The sequence below is a fragment of the Sturnira hondurensis genome, unplaced genomic scaffold (assembly GCF_014824575.4).
Source record: "Sturnira hondurensis isolate 20B ecotype Veracruz unplaced genomic scaffold, ASM1482457v3 Scaffold0021795, whole genome shotgun sequence".
Classification (NCBI taxonomy): domain Eukaryota; kingdom Metazoa; phylum Chordata; class Mammalia; order Chiroptera; family Phyllostomidae; genus Sturnira; species Sturnira hondurensis.
The window spans coordinates 9,262,285-9,286,209 of NW_028094426.1; the positions used below are offsets into that span (position 1 = coordinate 9,262,285).

Below are 23,925 nucleotides of genomic sequence, written 5' to 3' on the forward strand. Positions count from 1 at the left end.
CAAGTCTTTAATCCTTCTTGAGTTTATTCTCGTGTGTTGTGTAAGAAGGTGGGCTGGTTTCATTTTTTGGCACATATGTGTCCAATTTTCCCAACAACATTTATTGCATAGACTATATTTTCCACAATGTATGTTTTTGGTTTCTTAGTCAAATATTAATTGACTATAAAGGTGTAGGTTTATTTCTGGGTTTCTATTCTGTTCTAGTGATCTATATGTCTGTTTTTATGCCAGTACTGTGCTAGTTTGATCACCACAGCCCTGTACTGTGCTTTGAAATCAGGCAGTGTGATTCCTCAAACTTGGCTCTTTTTCTTCTCAGTATCGCTGTGGCTATTCAGGGCCTTTTGTGGTTCCATATAAATTTTTGGAATATTTAGTTCTAGTTGTTTGAAATATAACATTTATATCTTGATAGTAATTGTGTTGAATTTATAGATTGCTTTGGGTAGTATGAACATTTTAATAATGTTAATATCCAAATTTAATAATGTTAATTCTTCCCATCCATGAATATAGTATATGCTTCCACTTATTTCTACTTCTTCAGTTTCTTTCTTCAGTGCCTTATAATTTTCTTAGTATCCTTGGTATCCTTTCTAAGTAACCTTAGTATCATTTCTATGCTGGGTGAAATTATTCCTGGGTATTTTATTTTATTCCTAGATGCTTGATATGATTTTAATCTTTTTAAATTTATTGAAATTATTTTGTCTCTTCACATGTAGCTTCTCCTAGAAAATGTTTCATGTGCACTTGAAAAGAATGTTTACTCTGTTCTTTTAGGTTGAAATGCTCTGAACATATATATTAAATCTATCTGATCTAATGTGTCATTTAAGGTCATCATTTTCCTATTGATTTTGTGTCTGGAAGATCTATTTATTGATGTCAGTGGGGTCTTAAAACCACTACTATAACTGTATTATCCTCAATTTTTCCCTTAATGCCCATCAAGATTTGCTTTACATATTTAGGTGCTCCTATGTTGGGCACATAAATGTTTACAAGGGTTATGTCTTCTTGTTGGACTGCTCTGTTGACTGTTATGCAGCGTCCTTCTTTGTCTCTCAGTATAGCCTTTGTTTTAAAGTCTATTTTTTCATATATAAGTATCACTACCCCCAGATTTTTTTTCTATTTGCATGAGGTGTTTTTTCCTTCTTTTACTTTTAGTCTATGTGTATCTTTCATTAGGAGGTGGATCTCTTGCAGACAGCAGAACTATGGGTCTTGTTTTCTTATGCAGTCAGTAAATCCTTGGTTGTCAGACTCCTGTTCATCTGTTCTCCAGTTGGTTATTCGGGATAATTGATCTATAATTTAGCTGCAATTCCAATTTGGTCCTGGGAGGCGGTGAGTGTAGTTTCTACTCACTCTGCTGCCGTCCTGCATCTTGCCCATTCATTTTTAGCACATTAAATTTGACACACTTGTTTGACATCCAAATAAAAATATCAGGAGCTCAGGAAAAAGATCTGGGTCAGATGCATAAATACGTATCTTTGACACAAAAATAACATTTGAACCCATAGAAATGAATGAAATTACCTAGTGTGAACATTAAGAATGAGGAGGAAAAGGAGCCCAGGACCTAGACCCAAGAAGCCTCAATATTAGAGGTTAGATAGAGGAGAAATGGTCTGCCAAAGAATGATAATTAGCAGCCAGAGATGTGGGAGAAAAACTTATATCACACACATATGTGCGTGCATTCAGGTGCATCTGTGCATGTGTATGCAGATACATATGTCTCACTGAAGATTAAGAGAAGGTTATTTCAATTAAGAAGTAATAAATTGTGTTGAATACCACTGTGAAATCAAATGGAATAAAGAATGAAGAGCATTCATAGATTTAGCAACTATAATCACTAATAACTTTAGTAAGAGTCACTTCAGTGGTAAGAGGGGACTGGAAACCAAATTGGAATAAGGCAAAAACATCTATGAAGTGAGGAAATAAAGGTATTGCATTTAAACACCTCTTTTGAAGAACTTGGCACTGAAGACTTAAGAGATAAATGGTGGCTGGATAAAAACACGGGGACCCAGTTACATTAAATTTCAGGTAGATAGTAAATAATTTTTTGTGTATGTTCCATGAAATATTGTGAACCTACTATAAGCAAGGAATTATTTGTGCAATATTCAGGGCATACTCATCTTAAAAATAATTTATTATTCTGAAATCCAAATGTAACTGTGAATTGTGTTTGATCAGGGAAGCTTAGACGTGGGTTCAAGATAGTTTCCTATTTCGCCCTGGCTGGTGTAGCTCAGTGGAATGAGCACGGGCCTGTGAAGCAAAGGGTTGCTGGTTCGATTCCCAGTCAGGGCACATGCCTGGGTTGCAGGCCAGGTCCCCAAAAGGGGACACATGAGAGGCAACCACACAGTGATGTTTCTCTCCCACTCTTTCTCCTTCCCTTCCCCTCTCTCTAAAAAATAAATAAATAAATAAAATATTTTTTTAAAAAAAGATAGTTTCCTATTTTGAGAGATCTTGGGCATATGTAAGTGAAGAAAATATCAGAGGAAGTTAAAAATGCAAGTTAAAGAAGGAAAATGGACTTATCAAGGAATGGATACTTCTTTTCTGCACTGAAACAGAAAGGAGAGGCTGGTGCCAGTGTGAGTAGATGTGTTGTTCTCATTTTGGAAAGATGTTGGACCCTTCCTTTCAAAGCTTCCAATTTGCTTTGAGAGCAAAAGGGGATTAAGAAATGAAGGAATATGAAGAACAGGGGAGTAAGAACTGACTTATTGTAAAAGTGAGCAAAGCTGATTTAGAAGAAAAATGATAAGACTGATGGCAGTGTTGAAGGTCCAGTTAATACTGGTGATCATGAAGAATAATACCAAACTACTTGAAGCATGATTTTGCCTAGGGATATTCAGGTGCTCAAGGCAGGTGTGAAGCTGCCTGGTAGATTTTTAAAGACTGTAAGACACAGGCCCTGGCTGGTGTGGCTCAGTGGATTGAGCGCGGGCCTGAGAACCACACAATCGTGGTTCGATTCCCAGTCAGGGCACACGCCTGGGTTGCAGGCCAGTTCCCATCAGAGGACACACAAGAGGCAACCATACGTTGATATTTCTCTCCTTCTCTCCTTCCCTTCCCCTCTAAGGATAAATAAATTAAATCTTTAAAAAAAGACTATAAGACACAGGAAGAAAGGTACTAATTTTACTCTTAAATTACAGTAATTATTGGTAAATCTTATAGGTCATTTCTTTCCAAATATGCAAAAAAAAAAGAGGAAAGCTTGCTTCACCAATTCTGAAATAAATAAGTTTACATCATTGTCTAACTGGAGTTGCAAATAAGAGAATAGGTTATACAAACAAGCAGATATTGGGCAAAGTCAGTTCCTGCTATACCCATTATCTGATTTAAATCAAATACTTTACTATTTTAAGTAGCTCCACTTAGAGATTAACTTATTAATTCACTTCACAAGTACATACTGGGTCCCTACTATGTGCAAGTACTGAATTAATACCAAACCTGATGTTTAATTAACAAGGAGAACCTTATAGAAATAGTTGACACTCAAATTAATATCAGATATATTCATTGACTAATGCTATTACAATTACAGTTCATAGCTAATGACATTATCAGGCTATTATCACAAAGCATTACCTCTCTTCTAAAACTCATTTCCATGATAATTCATTGAAATCATCACGAGAACACACTATCTTGATGGGTTTTTACCTCCCAGTGCTCTTCCAGAGAAGGAACTCACGGAGTAAGAAAGCTTATTATCCCAAATATTACCGATGCCCTTTCTCTGTACAGTTCAGGCGAACAATGCATAGCAATTTCTCTACAGCTTTGAAAGGCACAGTGTCCCTTCCCAGAAACAGCAACTAAGCTTTATTTTAATTCACAATTCCCAAGAAGTGGAAATGCAAATTACAGTCTCCACACAGACATTGTTATGAGAGGAGAGTACTGAGCTCCTGCAAATTTGGGACCCAATCTCAGTTCACCCATTTTATGCAATACATATTTATTCCGCCTTCTTTACAGGACTTTCAGAATACAGCCCAGGCTTTCTGTGCCTCTGTTTCCTCATCTGTAAATTGAAGGTGATAATCTGAGTACTTATGAGATGAATATGGAAGATGATAGAAAAGTCAAAGTAGAAATAGTTGTTAAGTATTATTTCCTTCAGGTATCATGAAAATTAATGTGTTTTAAAAATTAACTCAGGTAGGAGAGCTATGAATCTCAAATGAAGCATTTAAATCAGGTTACTGAAAGGAGGAAGGAAAGAAATTAACATTTATTAAGTGTCAGTTATATGCAGACCTTGCTGTATGCCTTTCACAAAGATATTATTTCATTAAATCTTTACAACGGTTCTCTGATGGTAGATATTTGTAGCCTCATCATATATATATGTGGAAAGTGAGCTCAGAAAGTTATATAAGTTGCCTAAATCATGTAGCTATGGTGGATTCCCGAGACCAAAGCCCTTCTTACTGCCCAGTGTTGATTTCCCACGACACACAAGCACAGCCGCCCAGGAGAGCAACTGTTACATCTTTCTAATTGTCTACTTTTTCACTCCCATCCAAAAAGCATAGCTGTGTCTACAATAAAGCAAGTATAAAATCCATTTCAGTTTTGTCTCCACAATTTTGGATTTTTTTAAATAACTTTGTGGTTTTTTTCACTTTTATTTATTTTATTTTTAGAGAGAGGGGAAGGGAAGGAGAAAGAGTGGGAGAGAAACATCAATGTATGGTTGTCTTTCATGTGTCCCCTACTGGGGACCTGGCCTGCAATCCAGGCATGTGCCCTGACTGGGAATAGAACCAGTGACCCTTTGCTTCACAGGGCTGTGCTCAATCCACTGAGCTACACCAGCCAGGGCTGATTTTGGATTATTGATAAATACCAGCACCACAAAAAACAACTTTAAAGAAAAGAACACTAGTGAAGTCTGAGGAAAAGAATTGCTTACTACATTCAACTATTATTATTTGAAAGATTCCAAGGGCACATTTTAAGATTTTCAAACTTCCATCAGATTAAAAATAGAACAGTAATTAGTAAAAAAGAGGAAATGCTATTCTTGTAAAAAGAGATGGCAGAAATCTGTCTTGAATCAAAAGCAATAAAGCCTAGCACAGAAAATAATGACATGTGTGCTTCGGGTGCTTCATGTATACTCAAGTGAGTGAATCTTAGGGTTCAGAATCAACTGTTGTTGTTACTTTGTGGTATCACGATGTTCAAAAGAACATCTTAGGACAGTTTCATAAATGGCGCAGAACTTCCAAGTTACAGCGTCCAGGGTGGAATTCAGGACGTCAGTTGCTGAAGAAGAATTAGTTTTAATGGAAAACCCCCCTTCCTGCAGTTGTACAAGAGTAAGTCAGAAATGACGTTTAGAAATCAAATTTTTTCAAGAGTATGTTTGATGAAGTGATCTTAAAATATTATTTTCTCTTTTTTGCTATAAATGATGAAATAAACTAACACTGTAAAGGAGAGGGGGGAAAGACTTCAAAAAGGTGATGAAAATTATTATTCACTTCCATTTTTATAGTATTTTTCCATTTGTGTGCTCATGTGTACGTATTAAATTTATATATGTGTGGATTTTACACTAAATTAGGGTCTGAACAAACCCTATGGAATATTTAATAAACAAATTTCTATCAAGTATCCACCTTATTTCTTCCTTCAAATAAAATTCTGAACATATTTCCATGCCATTTGAAATTCTTCTTAAAAAGCAGCTCACTTTTAACAATTATATGGTTTATTTTATTGCATGGTTATATTTTAATTGAATTTGCCTTTTCCATCCTAGTGGGTGTGGCTCAGTGGATTGAGTGCCAGCCTGCAAACCAATAGAGGTCACTGGTTCGATTCCCAGTCAGAGCACATGCCTGCATTGTGGGCCAGGTCCCCAGCTTGGACACAAGAGAGGCAACCAAACACTGCTGTTTCTCTCCCTCTCTTTCTCCCTCCCTTCCCCTCTCTCTAAACATAAATAAATAAAATCTTTTAAAATATTAATAATAATTTGCCTCTTCCTTCTTAAGAAATGTTTAGGATGTTCCCAATTTTCCCTTTTTTTTTGTCCCACACTACCCAATTTTTCAATGCTGTAAATATTACTAATTACTATCATTCTTTTATATAATGTTTAAATGCATCCCTTATTGTCTCCTTGAAAAACATCCTGGAAATGGGATTGTTTTTTCTGAGACAAGTTAGTTAAAAACTAGGAAAATACCTTGGCAAGTGGAATGAGGAAACTGAGACAAATGGTTGAATAATGGCCAGAGGGCTAAGCAATTAATAGCCAACTACTAAATCACAAGACCCTGTCCTCCCTCACTGAAGATGCATAAGAGCAGATGGTTTAAATCATCATAGTCAGGGAGACAGACAACAAAAACCAGTTAGTCCAGGCTAATCCAAGATGAAGGAAAGGGAATGATGCTAAAGCTCAGTATATCATCATTATAATGAAAACTGACACCACAAATAGAAGGAGGCTTGAGGGGGACAAAAACCACGACCCTTCTGAAAAGACCATATTCTGAACAAGACCCCCTCCCAACCAGAAGGCGGAGTCCAAATTGGGCACCACAAAGCTTGGAGACAACTCCTCACTCCCAGGAACACATCAAATCCCAAGAACTAACTGACCACGTGAACAACTCACTGGAGCCACATCAGCCAGAGCTAACTTGTGTTTTTTAGAACAGGAAATTGACATCTGGAATGTTATAAACATTTTTATTTTTCTTCCATCAACAGAATGCTTAAGCATATCCTCTGCCCCATTTTTCCTTTGGTAGACTTGTATTTGTGTTTTGGGTACTTTTTTGCTTTGTTTTATTTGTGGTGGTAGTTGTTTACTTCTTAATAATCTTATTATTTTAATAACAGTTGACATACAATATTATATTAGTTTCAAGTTTAAAGCATGGTGACTAGACATTCCTATAACTTACAAAGTGGTCACCACGATCAGTCTGAAACCCGCCTGATACCACACACAGAGCTATTAGAATATTATTGGCTCCATGCCCTATGCTATACTTTACATCCCCATGACTATTTTTATGGCTACTAATTTGTACTTCTTTTTTTAAATTTATTTATCTTTAGAGGGGAAGGAAAGGAGAGAAACATCAATGTATGGTTGCCTCTCATGAGCCCCCTGCTGGGAACTGGCCTGCAACCCAGGCGTGTGCCCTGACTGGGAATCGAACCGAGATACTTTGGTTCACAGGGCCTGTGCTCAATCCACTGAGCTACACCAGCCAGGGCTAATTTGTATTTCTTATCCTTCACCTTTTTCACTCATACCTGTAAACTCCCTCCCATCTGGCAACTACCCATTCGTTCTCTATAAGCTTATTTCAGTTTTTATTCATTTATTTTATTTTTTAGGTTCCAAAGATAAGGGAAAGCATAAAGCATGTGTCTTTGTCTGTCTGACTTATTTCGCTTAGCATAATGCCCTCTAGGTCCATCCATATTACCACAAATGGCAAGATTTCATTATTTTTGTGGCTGAGTAATATTTCATTGCATGCACGTACCACTTCTACTCTATCCATTCGTCATCAATGGGCAGTTAGAGGTTGTTTCCCTGTCTTGGCCACTGTAAATAATGCTGTAATGAACAAAGGGGCGCATATATTTGAATTGCTGTTTTGGATTTCTTTGGATAAACACCTAGTAATCAAAGTGCTGAGTTGTATGGTAGTTCTATTTTAATTTTTTGAGGACCGTATTGTTTTCCAGAGTGGCTGCATTAATTTGCATTCTCACCAACAGTACACAAGGATTCCCTTTTCTCCACTTCTTCACCATGTTATTTTCCTATTTATGTACATATTATTTATACATTAAGGATATTATCATTTAGTCCTATTTATTGCTAATATTTTTCAACTTTTAACTCACCTTACAATTTTATAGCTGAGTTTGTTCTTACACAATTTTGCTGATCTGTGTAATCAAATCTATGAACCATTTTCACTGTGATTAATTTTATTACATTTATCTATGGTTGTGGAATTTTAGTATTTAATTTTTGAATACAATTTTCTCAGCCATGTGTACTTTATTTTTGTGTAAAGCAAGGAAAGCATTTATTTGCTTCATGTAACCAAGTTTTACAACATAATTTGATATAAGTTGTGAAAAGTTAGTTAAACCAAAAATATTACTCAAACATGAAATGTATGGAATGAAACCAATCAGCTAATGATGTGTACTTTAACGTATTCTTAGTGTTCAGGTGATCTTAGGACTGCCAGGGAGCTATCTTCGTCTTATTCTCTTCCGCTGCCTCTTGCTTTGCACTTAGTATCACCCTCTTTTTAATTATTACATATTGGCTATTTAAATTACATATCAGGTTTTGCCAACCATACTTCTCCTTATGATTTATGCTTCAGTAAATAAAGATAATATTTCCTATAGCTTATATTTCCAGATGAATTTTAGAATGATTTTATTGGTTTTCCCCAATCTTATTTCTAACAAGTAAAACTTGTTAATTATAGAAAATAAAGATTTTACAATATTTAGTGCACCATCTACATCTATGACATAACTTTTTTAGTCAATGTCTAAAAATTCGGTTCAACAAGATTTTCTTCTCTTTGTATGTATCCCAAACATTTCTTGTCAGAGTTACTGTAGGAACGTTTTCTCCTTTGCTGTTGTGAACCGAATCATTTCCCTTCATTACAACTCATGAGATAATCCCTATTATATAAGAAGATTACAGTTTCATTGAACTTTTTTAACTTCCTTAGTAAATTTACGAGAGTATTTTAGTCTTTAAACTAAAAGCAAAATTATTCATCTTAAATATACTTTATTATCCATATTTCTAATATTACCTCTTATGTTTTGTGTCTTTATCAGGACACAGAACAGCTAGGGCAATTGTAATACCAGAAGGCAATCACATTTTATCTTGCTCATGATTAAGATCATTCTTATTTTTCTGTGCAGCATATTTGTAGATATGCAAAGATAATTTTAAGGGATATTCTTTGGCATAAGAAAATTTCTATTTCTTGTTTTCTGAGATTTAAACAAATCAGGTTAGATTTTATTGAATTCTTCTTAAACAGCTTCTCAAGAGCTATTTTATTTTCTTACTGCTCCTGACATTGTAGTATATTTAATTAATAGATGTTTCAATATTAAATCATCTTTACCTACAAGGAATAAATAATACTTGACAGCATCAATACTTGATGATCTTTTTGCTACACTCTGGAAAGATCTAGGAAAGGTTCACTTCTTTCATGAAAATTAAAAGCTACATTCAGGACCTACTGTCTGTTTGGAAGACAATTCTGTGAAACGTTTCCCTGTTATTTCTTGCCACTGAGATTGTTTATTTCTTCTTCATTCAGTTTTTGCGATTAACAGTTTTCTAGGTAATTATCCCATTTCTATAAGATTTTTGACAATAAGATAGATTGCTCACAGCTAAACACTTTTGTTACATATTCTAAACAGACTTGTTAAGGGTTTTCGTTGTTATGTTTTTTCTGTAATGAGTCAGCTTTTAGAACTATTAAATCTGATATACTTTAATATATTGACTTTCCTCTCTCATCTTTATTTCCTCTCATTTTATTTTCCTTAGACATGTTTTATTTGTTTTCTAATTTTTGTGTGTTTAATGTTGAATCCATTTATTTTCAATCTGTTAAAAAACAGGACGCAGTGAGTAAATGTGAATATCTGATTTGCTTTATTCAATGATTTGTGAATCGGGCAGCATCCCATCTAGTACACAGAAGCTCTAAGAAGCTGTTCAAAATAGAAGACTTTCTTAGAAAGGGGTGTGACAAGAAAGTTATGAGCAAAAGAAAAGATCTGTTCAGACAAAGTCACCTTTTGGAGGAAGGGTAGGAGTCTATCACGAAGATTACCTAATGCGGGTCAGGAAACTGCTGATTGACTGGTTAAAGGTCAAATTCCTAAGAGAACCAAATTAAGTTTTGGTTTGCTGATCTGGGGCAAGCGACTCCATTTTGGGTCTCTTGGGGCTTTGTGTGTGTGTGTATGTATGTGTTTAACAATCCTTACTTTGCAATTACAAACATGTTTCATATGTGCCTCTAAGTAGAATTTACATCTGTACCCTTAAGCTTGTAAATGCAATTTCCTCACTTTTATTTTCTAAATACTTTGCAATTGGTTTTATTTCCTCTTTGACTAACTATAATTGATCCTTGACAACCATGGGTATGAACTGCACTGATCCACTTATGCGTGATTTTTTTTAATTTACAGTTGGTCCTCCCTATTTGTTGGTTTTGCACTTGCAGATTCAACCAACTGTGAATCCAAAACAATACCTTCCACCTGCAATTGGGAACCCAAGGACACAGAGGGCCTACTATGTGTGCTATTTTATGCCATTTTATATAAGGAATTTGAGTATCCATGGATTTTGGTACCCACAGCGGTCATGAAAATAAGCAAAACAGGGCACGGCCAAGAGTGGGGAGGGGCAAAAAAGGGATTTAGAATGTGGTCCAGAACTCAAGGTGTCCATGAAATATTAGAAAGACATATAAGATGTCCTCACCCCTCTCCCCTCAAAACACACAGGTGTCAGTTGGGGGAAGGGACAAATGGAGCAGGGCCATTGAGAATTGTTTTGCATCGCAACAATTTTGCAGATAACCTCTAGAGTAGTCATTTAACATATCTGTGACCTTTAACTGGTTTCATAGATATGTTAAGTAGCTGTGGCCAGACTTTGAGCCAGGGACAAGGGAGTGAATTCCACCCAGGATGTAATTGGGACGCAACACCCCCTGGTTACAGTGCCTGTGTGAGAGCTTGGAGTTGATTGGCTCCACACCATGGGGCCACACCTGCCCAGACTCACTGTGGCAGCCCAGTAAAGCTGGGAGGATAGGGGAGTCCTGGCAGGTGCAGCCAATTGTAGGAAGAGTCAGAAATGGGTCTGCAAAGGAGGACTGGCGTGGGGATTTAAACGCAGATGCGGCAGCCGTTGAGGGGAGAGCCATGTGGTTCTAGCAGAGTGAGGACCCCCTCTTGGCCAGGTGAAGGAGAGAACCACACAGCTTTGCCAGAGTCCGGACCCCCACAGCCATGTGAGGAGAGAGCCATGCAGTTGTGATAGGGTGGGGAGCCCAGCAGACATGTAAGAACCAGGCAGTTTTGGCCAGACTGCAGACCCCTGCAGCTTTGGTAGAAGAGGCCCACACAGCTTTGGGATGCTCCCTTTGGCTGCGTGGCCTGGGAAGCAGGAGAGACTTTGCTTGAAAGAAGGGTGAAGAAACTCTTTGCCAGTAGGCCATGAAAAGGTGCCACATGGCTTTGGCGTAATTAGCAATCCTGCCTGGACGGTGACACAGCTGACGGTCCCAGCAGCCTAAAACACAGATGTGTGCTTCTTTTCCTAAGATACGGTACCCCAAATTCGGGCAGGAGGGGAGGAAGCACTGTAGGTGTCTGTGGTTATCCTAAAGGACTTTGATATATTAATGGGGACACCGGGTCATTACTTCAAGTCTGTATAGCTTTTAATAAAACTTTCCTTTCCTTTTTACAAATCTCTGGCATTGAGAGATGTCTTTACTCTGGCGGTGGATAGACGAGCCCAGTAGGTATTAGTATACCGTCCTTGGGAGGGGCCCCTGTTGTTCTGTAACAGTTTTTGGCATCCCTGGGTGGGCCAAATATTGCCCCCCCCCCTTGTACCTCTGTTCAGTAACATAATCACCATGGATACCTAGAGATAACTGTAGTTAAATTTGGGGGGAGTCCAAAAATTATATGTGGATTTTTGGCTGAAAAAGGAGTCAGTACCTCTAATGCCCACATTGTTCAGGGACCAACTGTATTAGAGGCAGCATCTTTAATTTCTAGATTTGGTTTGTTATTGATGTTATTGGGATGGCCAAAAAGTCTGTATGTTCTTTTCCATAAAATAAAACACACATTTTTCATTTTCATCAGTAACTTTATTGATTTGGATATTTTGAGTATGCCAGCTTCTCCTGTGTGGTAGAATGTTGATTGTTCTCAATGTCTCGATTTGATCACTATCCACTTGAACTGGTCTAGCAACCAGAAGCATCATCTAGCAAGAAATATCCAGCAAGAAACTTCACAAACCACTTTTGACACATCTGATCAGTCAGCATCCATCCCTCTTCCATACACTGCACAAATCTTTTTTTTTTGCATTTCAGTGCAGTTTTAACTTTCTTGAAATAATAAAGCATAATATGCCAAAAATGTGGTATATTTTCTTCTATATTCAATATTAAAATGTCTACAGAAAAATTCATCAATTTTGGTAAGTTTTTTTAAATGCACATTGATATGACAGCTGTCATAATACAATCTAACAAAATTATTTCAAATGAAGTTAGACAACTAAGTGCTACTAGAGTCATCTTATGGAAAAAAACAAGTGAACTTTTTGGCCAAACCAATATTTAAAGCTCTACAAAAGAGTATATTATCTTTTTGGACTAAAAAATGTAATCTTTATTAAACTATTATCAATCATATTATTCTAATTCTATACATTTTATTTTTAACAGTCTTATCAAAAACTGATCAAAGTGTGATGTAATTATTCACTAGAATTGTTTACCATGTTTTTGTTCTTGTGCTTCCAACAGATTTTATGTTTTCTCCACTTAGATGTTTTTTGACTTTTCTTCAATTTGAATTGTACTTTTTATCAATACAAAAAGATCCTCAGTGTCCCTTTGACATAGTTTTTCCTATAAATTCACCTTTACCTAAAATACATATTTTCTATTTTATTTTTGTCATTTTCTTATCTGTTTCTAATTCTATTCTATTTTTTATTATTATTATTATTATTATTATTATTATTATTATTGCCTTTGTCATTTTGTTTTAGATGTGTTTTTGGTAAGCAAGCATTATTGGGTTGGCCAAAAAGTTCTTTTGTTTTTTTCACAAGATGGCTCTAGTAGTGCTTAGGTGTCTTTAACGTCACTCAAAACAATTTTCTTAGATTGTATTGTGACAGTAGTCATATCACTGTGTTTTTTAAAAAACTTCAAAATTAGTGAAGTTTTCTGTAGCCATTTTAATATTGAAGATGAAAGAACATAACACAACATTTTCAGTATATTATGCTTTCCTTTTTATTTATTTATTTTTGTCATTCACGTGTAATTGTCTCCATTTTGCTCCCACCACCTCCCTCAGCCTCACCCATCGCTACCTCCCACCCTCAGACCTACCCCTTTGGTTTCGTCCAAGTGTTCTTCCTTACACACGTTCTTTGATGGCCCTTCCCTATTTTCCCCCACTATCCCTCACCCCGCTTCCCTCTGGTTACTGTCAGTTAATTCTTTCTTCCCATGTCTCTGGTTATATTTTGCTTGCTTGTTTGTCTTGGTGACTAGGTTCCACTTACAGGTGGGATCATATGGTAGTTGTTTTTTACTGCCTGGCTAATTTCCCTTAGCATAATGTACTCCAGTTCCATACAGAAAAATATATTTGCAAATGATACCTTGGACAAGGGTTTGATCTCCAAAATATTATGCTTAATTATTTCAAGAAAGGTAAAAACACAACTGAAATGCAAAATAAAAAGATTTGTGCAGGTATGGAGGAGGCGCGCTGACTGCTCAGATGTGTCAAAAGTGGTTTGCGAAGTCTCATGCTGGGGATTTCTCACTGGACAATGATGCTCCTAGTGGGTAGACCAGGTGAAGCTGGTAGTGATCACATCGAGACATTAATTGAGAACAATCAACATTCTACTACAGGGAAGATAGTCAACATATTCACAATATTGAAATCAATAAAATTAATGGTGAAAATGAAAAATGTGTCTTTTATTTTGTGAAAAAAAAATACAGACTTATTGGCCAACACAATATAATATGTATTATGGTCACTTTTTCTTCCTCATATTGGCCTTTTTTTCTATATACTCATCCTCAAAAGAAGAGATTTTTCTGAGAGGCAGTATTTACCAGTTAAAAATGTGTGTGGGTTCCCTTAGCCCACAGTCTTCTGTCCATAGTCTTCTTTCCATGTTTTTGGTAAAGTCGTCTGCGAAAGTGCCCCCATCAAAACCCAAGCTGCAACAAGAAAAAGATTGCATTCATGCAAGAGCAGCTACTAATATTCTGTCTAGAACTGATATGGGGGTTGCACTGGGGAATAAATTGAACAAGCAGGGTCTTAGGAGGCAAGCTTTGTGGTAACAAAGCAATGAGATGACCCCCTGTTTCCTGCAGGAGGATGTGATTGTTGTTTGAATAACAAGTCTGGTAGGGAAGTGAAAGTTGTTGAGGACTGACTAGCCAGGGTACAGAATTTCCCACTGGATGGGAAGCATATCTGATGAGAGCAGGGACATAATATGGTTAGACATTAGAGGCCCTGTGAAGTCCAAAGACATAAAGGTAGGATGTGAACTTTTGGGCCTTACAATATAGGGCATAATGTGGGACAAGAATAAAAAATACTCCTCTTTCGTATTAGCAACTCTGTGCTGTTTCTATAATAGTATCACAGCATGTGTAAGTCACCATATGTTTCTCAGTCCAATTTCAAAAGCCTTAAACTTAGTGTAAATAACTCTTTAAGACTTTCACAATAGGTTGAATGTCAATCCAGGGATTTAGGTGGAAATGTTCTCTTAAGTACTTTAGAGAATATTTGAGGTAAGCTATTTCAAAGTCTGCTGTCCAAACATTCCTAAACTATTGAGAAGATGCTAGGAAAAGTCATACAAGTGGTACAGTTGAAACAGTTAAGAAGTTGAGCGTTCTACTGAGAGATGCTTCACCTTACCTTTCTGTACCTATACCCTTTAATCTGTAAAATACCAGAACTAGTCTAGGTAATCTACAGTCCTTTTGTTTCTAAAATGATCATGATAATTTAAGTAGGAATATTTTATTTAGTGTCTATAAAGTCTAATTAATACTCCAGAATAATCCCCTGTTTGTATATCTCCCCTATTGATCTGTTTCTTTTCTTAAGCAACTTGGAATGTCCATGTCCTACTCCATGAACATTCCTTCAGTGATCTGAAAACAAGCAACTACAGCTGAACAGAAAATATTCGGGGGACTTCTAAGTGAGTCCAAATATTTCATGGGTTGTATTATCTCAGTGACCTAAACTCATTATTTACCAGCTGGTTATGCCATTAAAGTATTTAATTAACTAAATTTCACCGTGAACATCAGTGAACATCACTTACTGATCCCCAGGCTCTTTTTGAGGCACATTTTCTTCTCACGCTCTAATCCATCCTACCCATCCCACCTACAATTTGGAGTTCAGTTAGTACCATTCTAGACCCAAATTCTCTTTGCTTCTTCAAGGATACTCCTGATTCCCATCAGCTATTAGAAGTGTCAGATGAGAAATGGCACAAATGTGAATTACGACAATAAAAGTTTATAAGCTCTTAAAATAAAATTATAGTACCTAAGAGCTGAGTCAACTGACAGTGTTAAATGGAACATTTTACAACCAGTCCTGGGATAATGATAAAAGAAAAAAAGCACAGAGAACATGAAGAAATATCTGACAGGAATTGTCTGAACTTGATCCTGATGGGCCCAAGATCAAGCTCAGGCTACATGATTTTGGGTGAGCTCACTTAAAAGTAAGGATGGGGAGGGGGTAATCTAATGTCTGTGGGTTACTTCCTCCATGTCTGACTGTTAATTTTATTACCCCTTTTGCTTCCCATAACAGCTCAGTGAGAGAGGTTTGTTTCCATTTTAGAGAAGGGAAATCAAAGCTAAAGAGGTTGAGTTGGGCTAAAACCCAACAAAACTGTTAAATAATAGAGACAATATTTGACATCAAAAGTCTCTCTGATTCCACAGCCCATGCTCTTTTTATAGTTCCTTATACCCAGTGCTATCTCTTTGCATACATAGATAATCTTCATAAAAATAAAGCAAATCTTAGGCTTTCTAAAAATTTTTCCCAACTTGCTGCTAGTGTTTTTTCCACACTATCAATTCAGGTGATGGCTCTCTTTACCATGTAGCTTTCCACATAAATTAGCTACACAGAGAATGTTAAATTACTGCTAAGTAAGGAAAACTATAGGACTAAAGTGAAGAGCAGCATTAGAAAGCAAGCTGAACTCTAAAAATGATATTTCAGAAGGAATGTGAGTGTTAGGAGAGTTTAAATAAGTGATATGGCAACCTTTCATTTTAATTTTAAATAACTATACTCACAAAATGTTTTGTATTACTTATAAATTTCCACTGCCTTCCTCTAACCTTTCTACTAAGACTTTCTGCTGTCACCCCTCATGCCCATAATACCAAATCATAGTGGTTCTCATCTGTGCCCACCCCATGTCCCCAATGACAGACGCACGCACATGGGTGTGCCCAGGGGACCTGGTGCTGTCTCCCAATAGGCTAGTATTTGCTGTAATTGCATACTGTCTTAGAAAAATTATGTTTTACCTTTAAAGAGCTTACAGAATGTATATTCTTTTCTCTCATCTGACTTTGTTATAATATAATGATGGTCTTTTCTATTACTTACTATGGACCAAAATTCGTGCTCCAAGAATTAGTGTCATGTTAATTCTGAGGCTTCACATATTCTGTGCAAACTCCTCTTACTCTAGTCAGAGAAACACAGTGATGAAATGATATAATTGTATGACATGCCAAGTGCTGATGTGAAATGAAAAGGGCAGAAATATGATTGGGATATTAATTCAAGAGTAATAAGAAAACAGGACTGTTTGAATTGGCTTAGCCGGATGGTTTAACTTTTTCTGAAAATGTGTGATATTATCTCAATTTACTTTGGCCTCCACCCCCAACTCCCTCCCATTTAAGCACAATTAAATGCTTAGTTTTTACACACACACACACACACATTGAGAGGGTTACAAAATATGCAATAGCCAGACACAGAAGGAAACATTCCATGAAACTGCTCCTAAACAGCCAATGAAGGTATCATGTCAACATAGCAATAAAACCATAAATTTCTATTGTCATGAAACACAAATTAGTAAAATGGGAAAGTAGAACTTACAGAATCACTTTAAACTCGATACCATGTTTCATTTATAGGTCCAAGACTATAATGGACAAAAGCTTATTTTCATGGTTGATCCATAATAATGGTCATTGAGAAGCTAAATGACAGAGAAGAAACAGCTTTAAATGGGAAGTGGCACAATTAATCACAACTGTCATACTTATGCACTTGCTGACTATCAACCTTGAACAGAGCATTTAATTCAAATCCCATTTAAAAGTCTGCACTGTCAAGGGAGAGGCCAAGAACCATTTTCTAGTTCAGGAAGCAACCCACAACCCATGTGCCGAAGATGGCCCTGGAAATCAAGTCTATTGGCATACAGACTGATTGCTCTGATCCCACACCCTCTCCACAACCCACTGTAGGAGCTGCTCCTATGAAAAAATAAAATGCCAAGTACTTTGACATCTGACTTTTCAAAGATGATCGATTCCTCTTCTCATAATGCATAACATTATTTAGGAATATTCTGCACATGCAGAACTCCAATTGAATTAAAGTTCTCTCTATGAAATGAGATTCTGGCTTTTAAACACCCTTTTAAACAGTCTGAAATACTATGTAGATTATATAATATATGTTACATATTATATATTTGTTGATACTAAGATCCCATTGCTGTTTTGAAAGTATTACATAAACATAAGTGTTGTATATATAATATATATTTCATATAATGATTAAATCTCAAAATCCACCAAAGGAAAATTGAATATGCTGAGATGGAGATGGACATATAGATATAGATATTGACATAGACAAAAATAGATGCTATAGATAGAGATAGAGATCACAGAGACAGAGAGAAAGAGATGCAGAGGTAGAGATAAACATACAGATATAGATTTGGATATGAAATCAGAGAGGAGAGAGAGAATTATGGCAAACACCCAAAGCAAAAGTCAAAATTTAAGAGCAAACTAAAAACAATTACCTTGAATCCTAAATAGTTTCATATATACTTATTGAATGGTTTCATATATACTAGTTCAACATCAGAAGGATTTTGAAGTATTAAACTGAAGGCGTTGAGCATCAGTTCAAAAAATATCTTCCTGTCAACCAGAGATTGCAAGTAATTTGATCAACATTATAAGATAACACTAGATTTATATAAGTCATCAAAAATAATGTAACATCTGGCATCTACACATATTATCTTACTAACCTTAAAATTAGCATATGAAACAGACTCTCTGGTCATGGTAAATATTTTTAATTCACTTATTGTATATTTACTAGACAATTCTTATGTGCCAGCCATTGTTCTACACACTAGAAATGAATAAGACAAAGATGGTTCCTGAAAATTAATAGGATAATCAGGGTGACTTTTACAGTCCAGTTCCTCCGACATCTAAACTGTGTTATGAAAATTAAGTTCTTCTGACCTTGGAGTGTTTTGCTTGTCATTTTACTGATATTTACAGAATTAAATAAATTTTGACGATGAGTTTCAGATGAGCCCTTTTTCTTTGTGGATATTATTGAAGCAAATAAAGCTCTATGAATCGTGGAATGATAAAATATTCTCAGAAACGTACAACTCTGCAGTTGAATAACAATTACATTTGTTTCAAAGAGGCAATTGGTTTCCAAACACATTAAACAAAGGTAATTTAGAAAGCTTTTTCTTCTTGGCATCGTTAACATTGTTGAACATCCTGGGATTCTGGAGTATTTCACAAAGGTAAGTGTGTGTGTGGTAAGGTGAACACTGTCTAAGTTCATGAAATATTGACTTGGGAACCATCACCGAGCCAACAGGGATCTCATATGCCATGACTGGACAAATTAGCATATTAGACATTAGACAAATTTAACACTATCCAGAGCAAGAAATTCCCATTTAGACTTCACTTTTTCAATCAATCCTTATAATAAAAACAGTCCTTTACTTGATTCTGAAACATGGTCTAAAGAAAACTTATTTTCTCCATTATGTAGTACCACTTTGGAATTAGAAATGACCATACTGGAAATAAAAATGAATGAATCATTATCATTAAAAGCAAATATCATTAAATAAATAGCTAGAAATCTAATGATGCTTAAGATTTCGATTCTACTCAGGCCTTTAAATCAGCAGTGACCATTTCAAGGTCAATAATAAACTGGGTAAAGTCATTTAGCGAGTCACCTGAGACCACTCAGTGACTTCACGTGTTTCGTCCACCATTCCTCCATTGCCAGTGCACCTCTCTCTCTCCGACATGTTCTTGGATGGCTGTGAGCTTTTGAACAAACTGTCTTAACATTCCTGAGCCCCTGTTCTCACATAGCTAAATCAAAACAATTATACCAACCTTTTATGGGCTTTAGGGAGATGAATTCTGATCAAGGGCCAAGCACAACATCTATCATATAGTGGGGACAAAAGAGATACTCATTTTCCTCACTTCCTTCCATTCATTTGTCTATTTACTCATATTTATCCCATCCATTGCCACTTCTTTCCTGCCTATAGCATTCTTCTATTCATCTAATACATTTCTTTTGGAACATCAGTCATGTGATAGGTACTGCAGTCAAGAAGAAAGACACAAAGTCAGTAAGTCAATAATGTGTAGTGCCCCATGTAATCCTGCTAACACAGAGCTTATGGACCAGTATGAGAGGCAGGATTAATAACAAAATCATATAGATGATATATCATAGAATTTGAATACACTTGAAATCTATATAATTTTATTAATGAATGTCACCCCAATAAATTTAATTAAAGAGCCCAAAAACAAATGAAAAAATCTTAATGGCTACATGAATTTCATAATTTTTACCTGCCAAAGAGTGTAAGTTATCAAATTGACCCTCCATAATGTATAATCTCCCTAAAATTTCTATTTTGTCCTTAGGCTGAAAATAAAATTAGAAAACCAAAGTCTTGCAGAAGGACCCAGCAAGAATATCCCCAGCTTTATAGTAAAAATAGAGTCAGCAACAAAATCTGAAGCTAAAGCAAGGTCTTTTTTCCCTCCACCAATTGCCTGCAAACGTATCACTGGTGCCCATCTGCCAATTCTCACAGACTTGTACTATTTCTCAATTTTTACTTTTTCCCTCGCTGTAAGATTTGACCCCTGCCTTTCTTAAGTAGTTTAAAAGCCAGTCCCTGAAGCCAGCCCCGTTGAATTCAGTCCCGCAATCTAGCTGTACTAACTTCAGCAAACTGTTTCACCTTGCTAAATCTCAGATTCTCCCTTTGTAAAATGGAAACAATATAAATAGCAACTGTGTTACAAAGCTGTGAGGATGAGTAAGTGCTCAGAAAGTCAGCAACATTGATAATAATAGCCTCCTACTTTGCCTCAGGCTCCCTTCTTCTTCTTTTGTATTCTTCTAGACTAGTGCTGAGGTGTGGCCAAGGGACTATGATTATGAGCTGATTTCAGGTAGAACTAGCACTAGGACCAGAAACTATCAGCGAAGGGATTTACTCATTCGTTTATTCATTCATCCACTCATTCAACCAACATACTTCGTATTGTTCCAGGAACTAGAAAAGTAGAATAGAAAAAAGCAAAGTCCCAGTCTACATGAAGCTAACATTTAGTTCTCAAATTAAAATATGTAAGTGTATTCTTTCTCTGTGGTTGTCAAGCAAATGAGTTACTATGAAGTAAGAGATGGTGGAGTGGGATGCAGAAGAGGCAAGAATAAAAATATACAAAGCACCAGAGACTGGAGAAACCAAAGATGAGACGGGACTAAATGATAATATAGGGCTTATTTAGAAATGAATCTGATTCTTACCATCTTCCTCATCTTTTTTATACTGTCTTTTCTCTTTTTTTTCTGCACGCTTTTTGAGGGAAGGGGAAAAAGAGAGGATGAAACAAGCAAGAAGGAAAAATTAATTTTTAATGTACATGGCTAGATACAGAAAAGTAACCTCACTTAATCTTTACCAACTACCTACTCTAAAAAATAAAGTGAGAAAATAGGTAAGTAAATTGAGTACATTCACACAACCGAGATTCAGACCCAAGTTTGCGTCTAAAGCCCATACACCTTCTCCTATACTCTACCGCTTCTAAGTTCCATAGAAGAGCCCTCCACCTGCTCTCTCCCCCTACACCTCTTACACACACACACACACACAACCCCTTAACTCTGGTAGGTAGGGAGGAAACCAGTCCCTTCAGTTAAAATAACTAAAACCGCCACCATCTGTTAATCAGCCACTCCACAGGAAAAGAATGAGTATCACATAACAGAAGAGAGTCTGAAAATTTTGCCTGCAAAGACTGAGTTGCTAGAACCAACTGTTAGAGCAAAGGCACCCATTGCTTTGAGTACCTGTTGCCCGTTGGGGTGAAATGGGCCGACTCAGAAGAGTTAGGTAAGAAACTGTATGGAATTTAAGGTGGAAAAGTCAGTGACTTCAGTGAGGAGTGTGTGATTCTGATTTCTTTCTATACTGACTGCTATTGTCAATAAGTGTGCAAAGAAACAGGAGGAAACACGTGTCTCAGGGACAGTATTATTGAAACATATTATTTATGAGTCAGATAGTGCTTGATTGCAATACATTGCAATACACCTCTAATCATAATTCAATCTTTACCAAACCTGAAGGTGTTCAGAGCCAGATAACAGTGACACATCTAAGAACAGCACAGTCCCAAGCTGTTCTTGTCCCCAAGACTTTGAGGATGATAGATTAATTATCAAAAAGCATAGTCATCAATACGTAGGTGCCACTGGGTCTGTATTAGCACCAGAGGCCACCCCACTGCCAAGTTTACATTAGTGTGATGCAATCCTGGTGTAAGTGCTAAAATCATCCAAGTCTTGTCTGGGTCCCTGAGTTACCACCTGAGTACAGTTAGGAATTATCTGTGAGTGTCAGGCCAGGCTCACCTTTCATTTGGTCAAAGAAAAGCTTTGTACAGAGTCCTCCTCTCAATCAAATCTGAATGGGGCAATGGTGACATGTCATACCTGAGGATCTCCAGGTTGTAGGTAAAGAAAGAACGAACAAAGTCTTTTTCTTGCTGAAAACTATTAGATAAGCATCCCCATAGTACTTAATACAAATATATAGTCCTCACTGAATGCTAATAATAACAGGTATTATAGATGTTTTCACGGGAGGTGTTTCATCACAACCCCACTATCCCTCCAACACTGCAAAACACAGCTTATCGAGTTGATATGTATTATTGCACTTATTTTTTCAATGACACCAGTAACCTCTGTGCATAACCTGAAACAGTCATTGAATGCAACATAAGTCAGATACAAATGTCCAGTTATTTATGCATATTCTTCTCTTATAGTTATTTTTAGCCATATATTGAGAAGGAAAAGAAGGTAAAATCATCTTTGGAAACCTTCACAAGTCAAAAATAGATGTCTGATCTCAAAGACTTATATGTACTTGATAGAACTGAACGTATGACCCATATTCACTTGTTCATTCAACAAATATAAATTGGACATCTGCTGTGTACCAGGCACTGGTCAGGGCACTAGGAATACAGCAGTTTGAGTAAGGCAGTCTGAAACTCCTACCCTGGAACTTACTCAGAAGTGTCCAACAAAATAGTGTGCCTTTAGAGGCAGCCTGTCATAGAGGGAAAAGGCCAGGAGTCTAAGCAGTGAGTGAGTTCTGACCTCAAACCCAGACTTTGCCAACTACTATCCATAGGAAACCTAAGCAAGTTACCTCACCTCCTAGAACTTGTTTCCCTACCTGTGAAGTGGAATGACCCCATCTTTCCAGGGCTGTAGTGAGAACTCAGTAAGTTGAGTGAGTATAGTATTATATCCTGGCATGGTGCTTGGCACTTAGAGGGCACTTAGGTAAAGCAGGTTTTTCTTGGGGCAAGGGTACACATGCTGTTGTAGAAATATATTCATGGATTTCTTCAACGCTGATGTTTTCCATATAGTCTCAGCACCAAATTTACAAATCCCCATGGCGTCTGATAAATCTTTTGGGAGCCTTGGCTGTCCTGAAATCGACAACGCTGGTGGAGTTTCAGACTTTGCTTTCTCACTAACAGACTCACTGTGTGTTGTAAAATAGCGCCATCTAAAGGTCCTTGTGAGACACCTTCATACACTCTAAAACTCCTTTTATTGTTTCATAGAGACTGTTGTGGTGAGCAGTGCTCTTAAATAATCGTCACTGTTGGGCCTGTATATATGGGCCCGTAATAAAAGGTAGACATTCTCAGGAGCAAAGCAAATGATTTATCAAGTCATCTACATCTGGCCCTAAAAAAAGTTTTCTTTCTTTCTTTTTTAGATATTGTATTCTAAATCACTTTAATGCTCAGAACATCAGTGGGAGTAATCTGGAAGAAACACTTCTCCTCCGTGAAAAGTCTGAAATTTTATGGCAGTACGCAGGAATTTTCTTCAAGTATTGATCTTTGGGAGACAGCCCTATGAAACTGTATTTGACGCCACCTGTCTTATGAGCAAAATATTCATCGTTTTCTTCAGCGGAACACTTTATGCATTTTAGTTTGAGCCAATATGTAAAGGAGTGGCTTTTTGAATATTATTTGTGTACTATATTTACAAAGACTAATTATGACTCTAATAAACCATTATGCTTTTGCATTAATGTGCTACGCATTAAAATTATAAAGTGATTTCAGAGTCTAAATAATTGCAAAACCAAAATGACAGTTTCCTATACAGCACAATATTTTACAACTTTTTACAATGGTTTGGCCAGTAAAAGCAACATACAAGGTCCAGCAGAAGTAACACCTGCTTGAGTGTGGTTGGTAGGGTAAGGATATGGGTGCAATAATTTACAGCTTTAATTTGAATATTTGGCCTAAAATGTCATATGATGTGCTG

General features: G+C 36.6%; 1 protein-coding gene across 1 annotated transcript in view; it reads left to right on the forward strand.

The window, feature by feature from the left end:
• SLC15A5 (solute carrier family 15 member 5) overlaps nucleotides 1-23,505 on the forward strand; it is an 84,373-nt gene extending 60,868 nt beyond the window's left edge. The window contains 3 exon segments of the mRNA XM_037033952.1: nucleotides 18,688-18,793; nucleotides 23,360-23,437; nucleotides 23,439-23,505. Of these exon segments, the coding sequence (XP_036889847.1) occupies nucleotides 18,688-18,793; nucleotides 23,360-23,437; nucleotides 23,439-23,505 (251 nt within the window).
• Nucleotides 23,506-23,925: the final 420 nt, after the last annotated feature.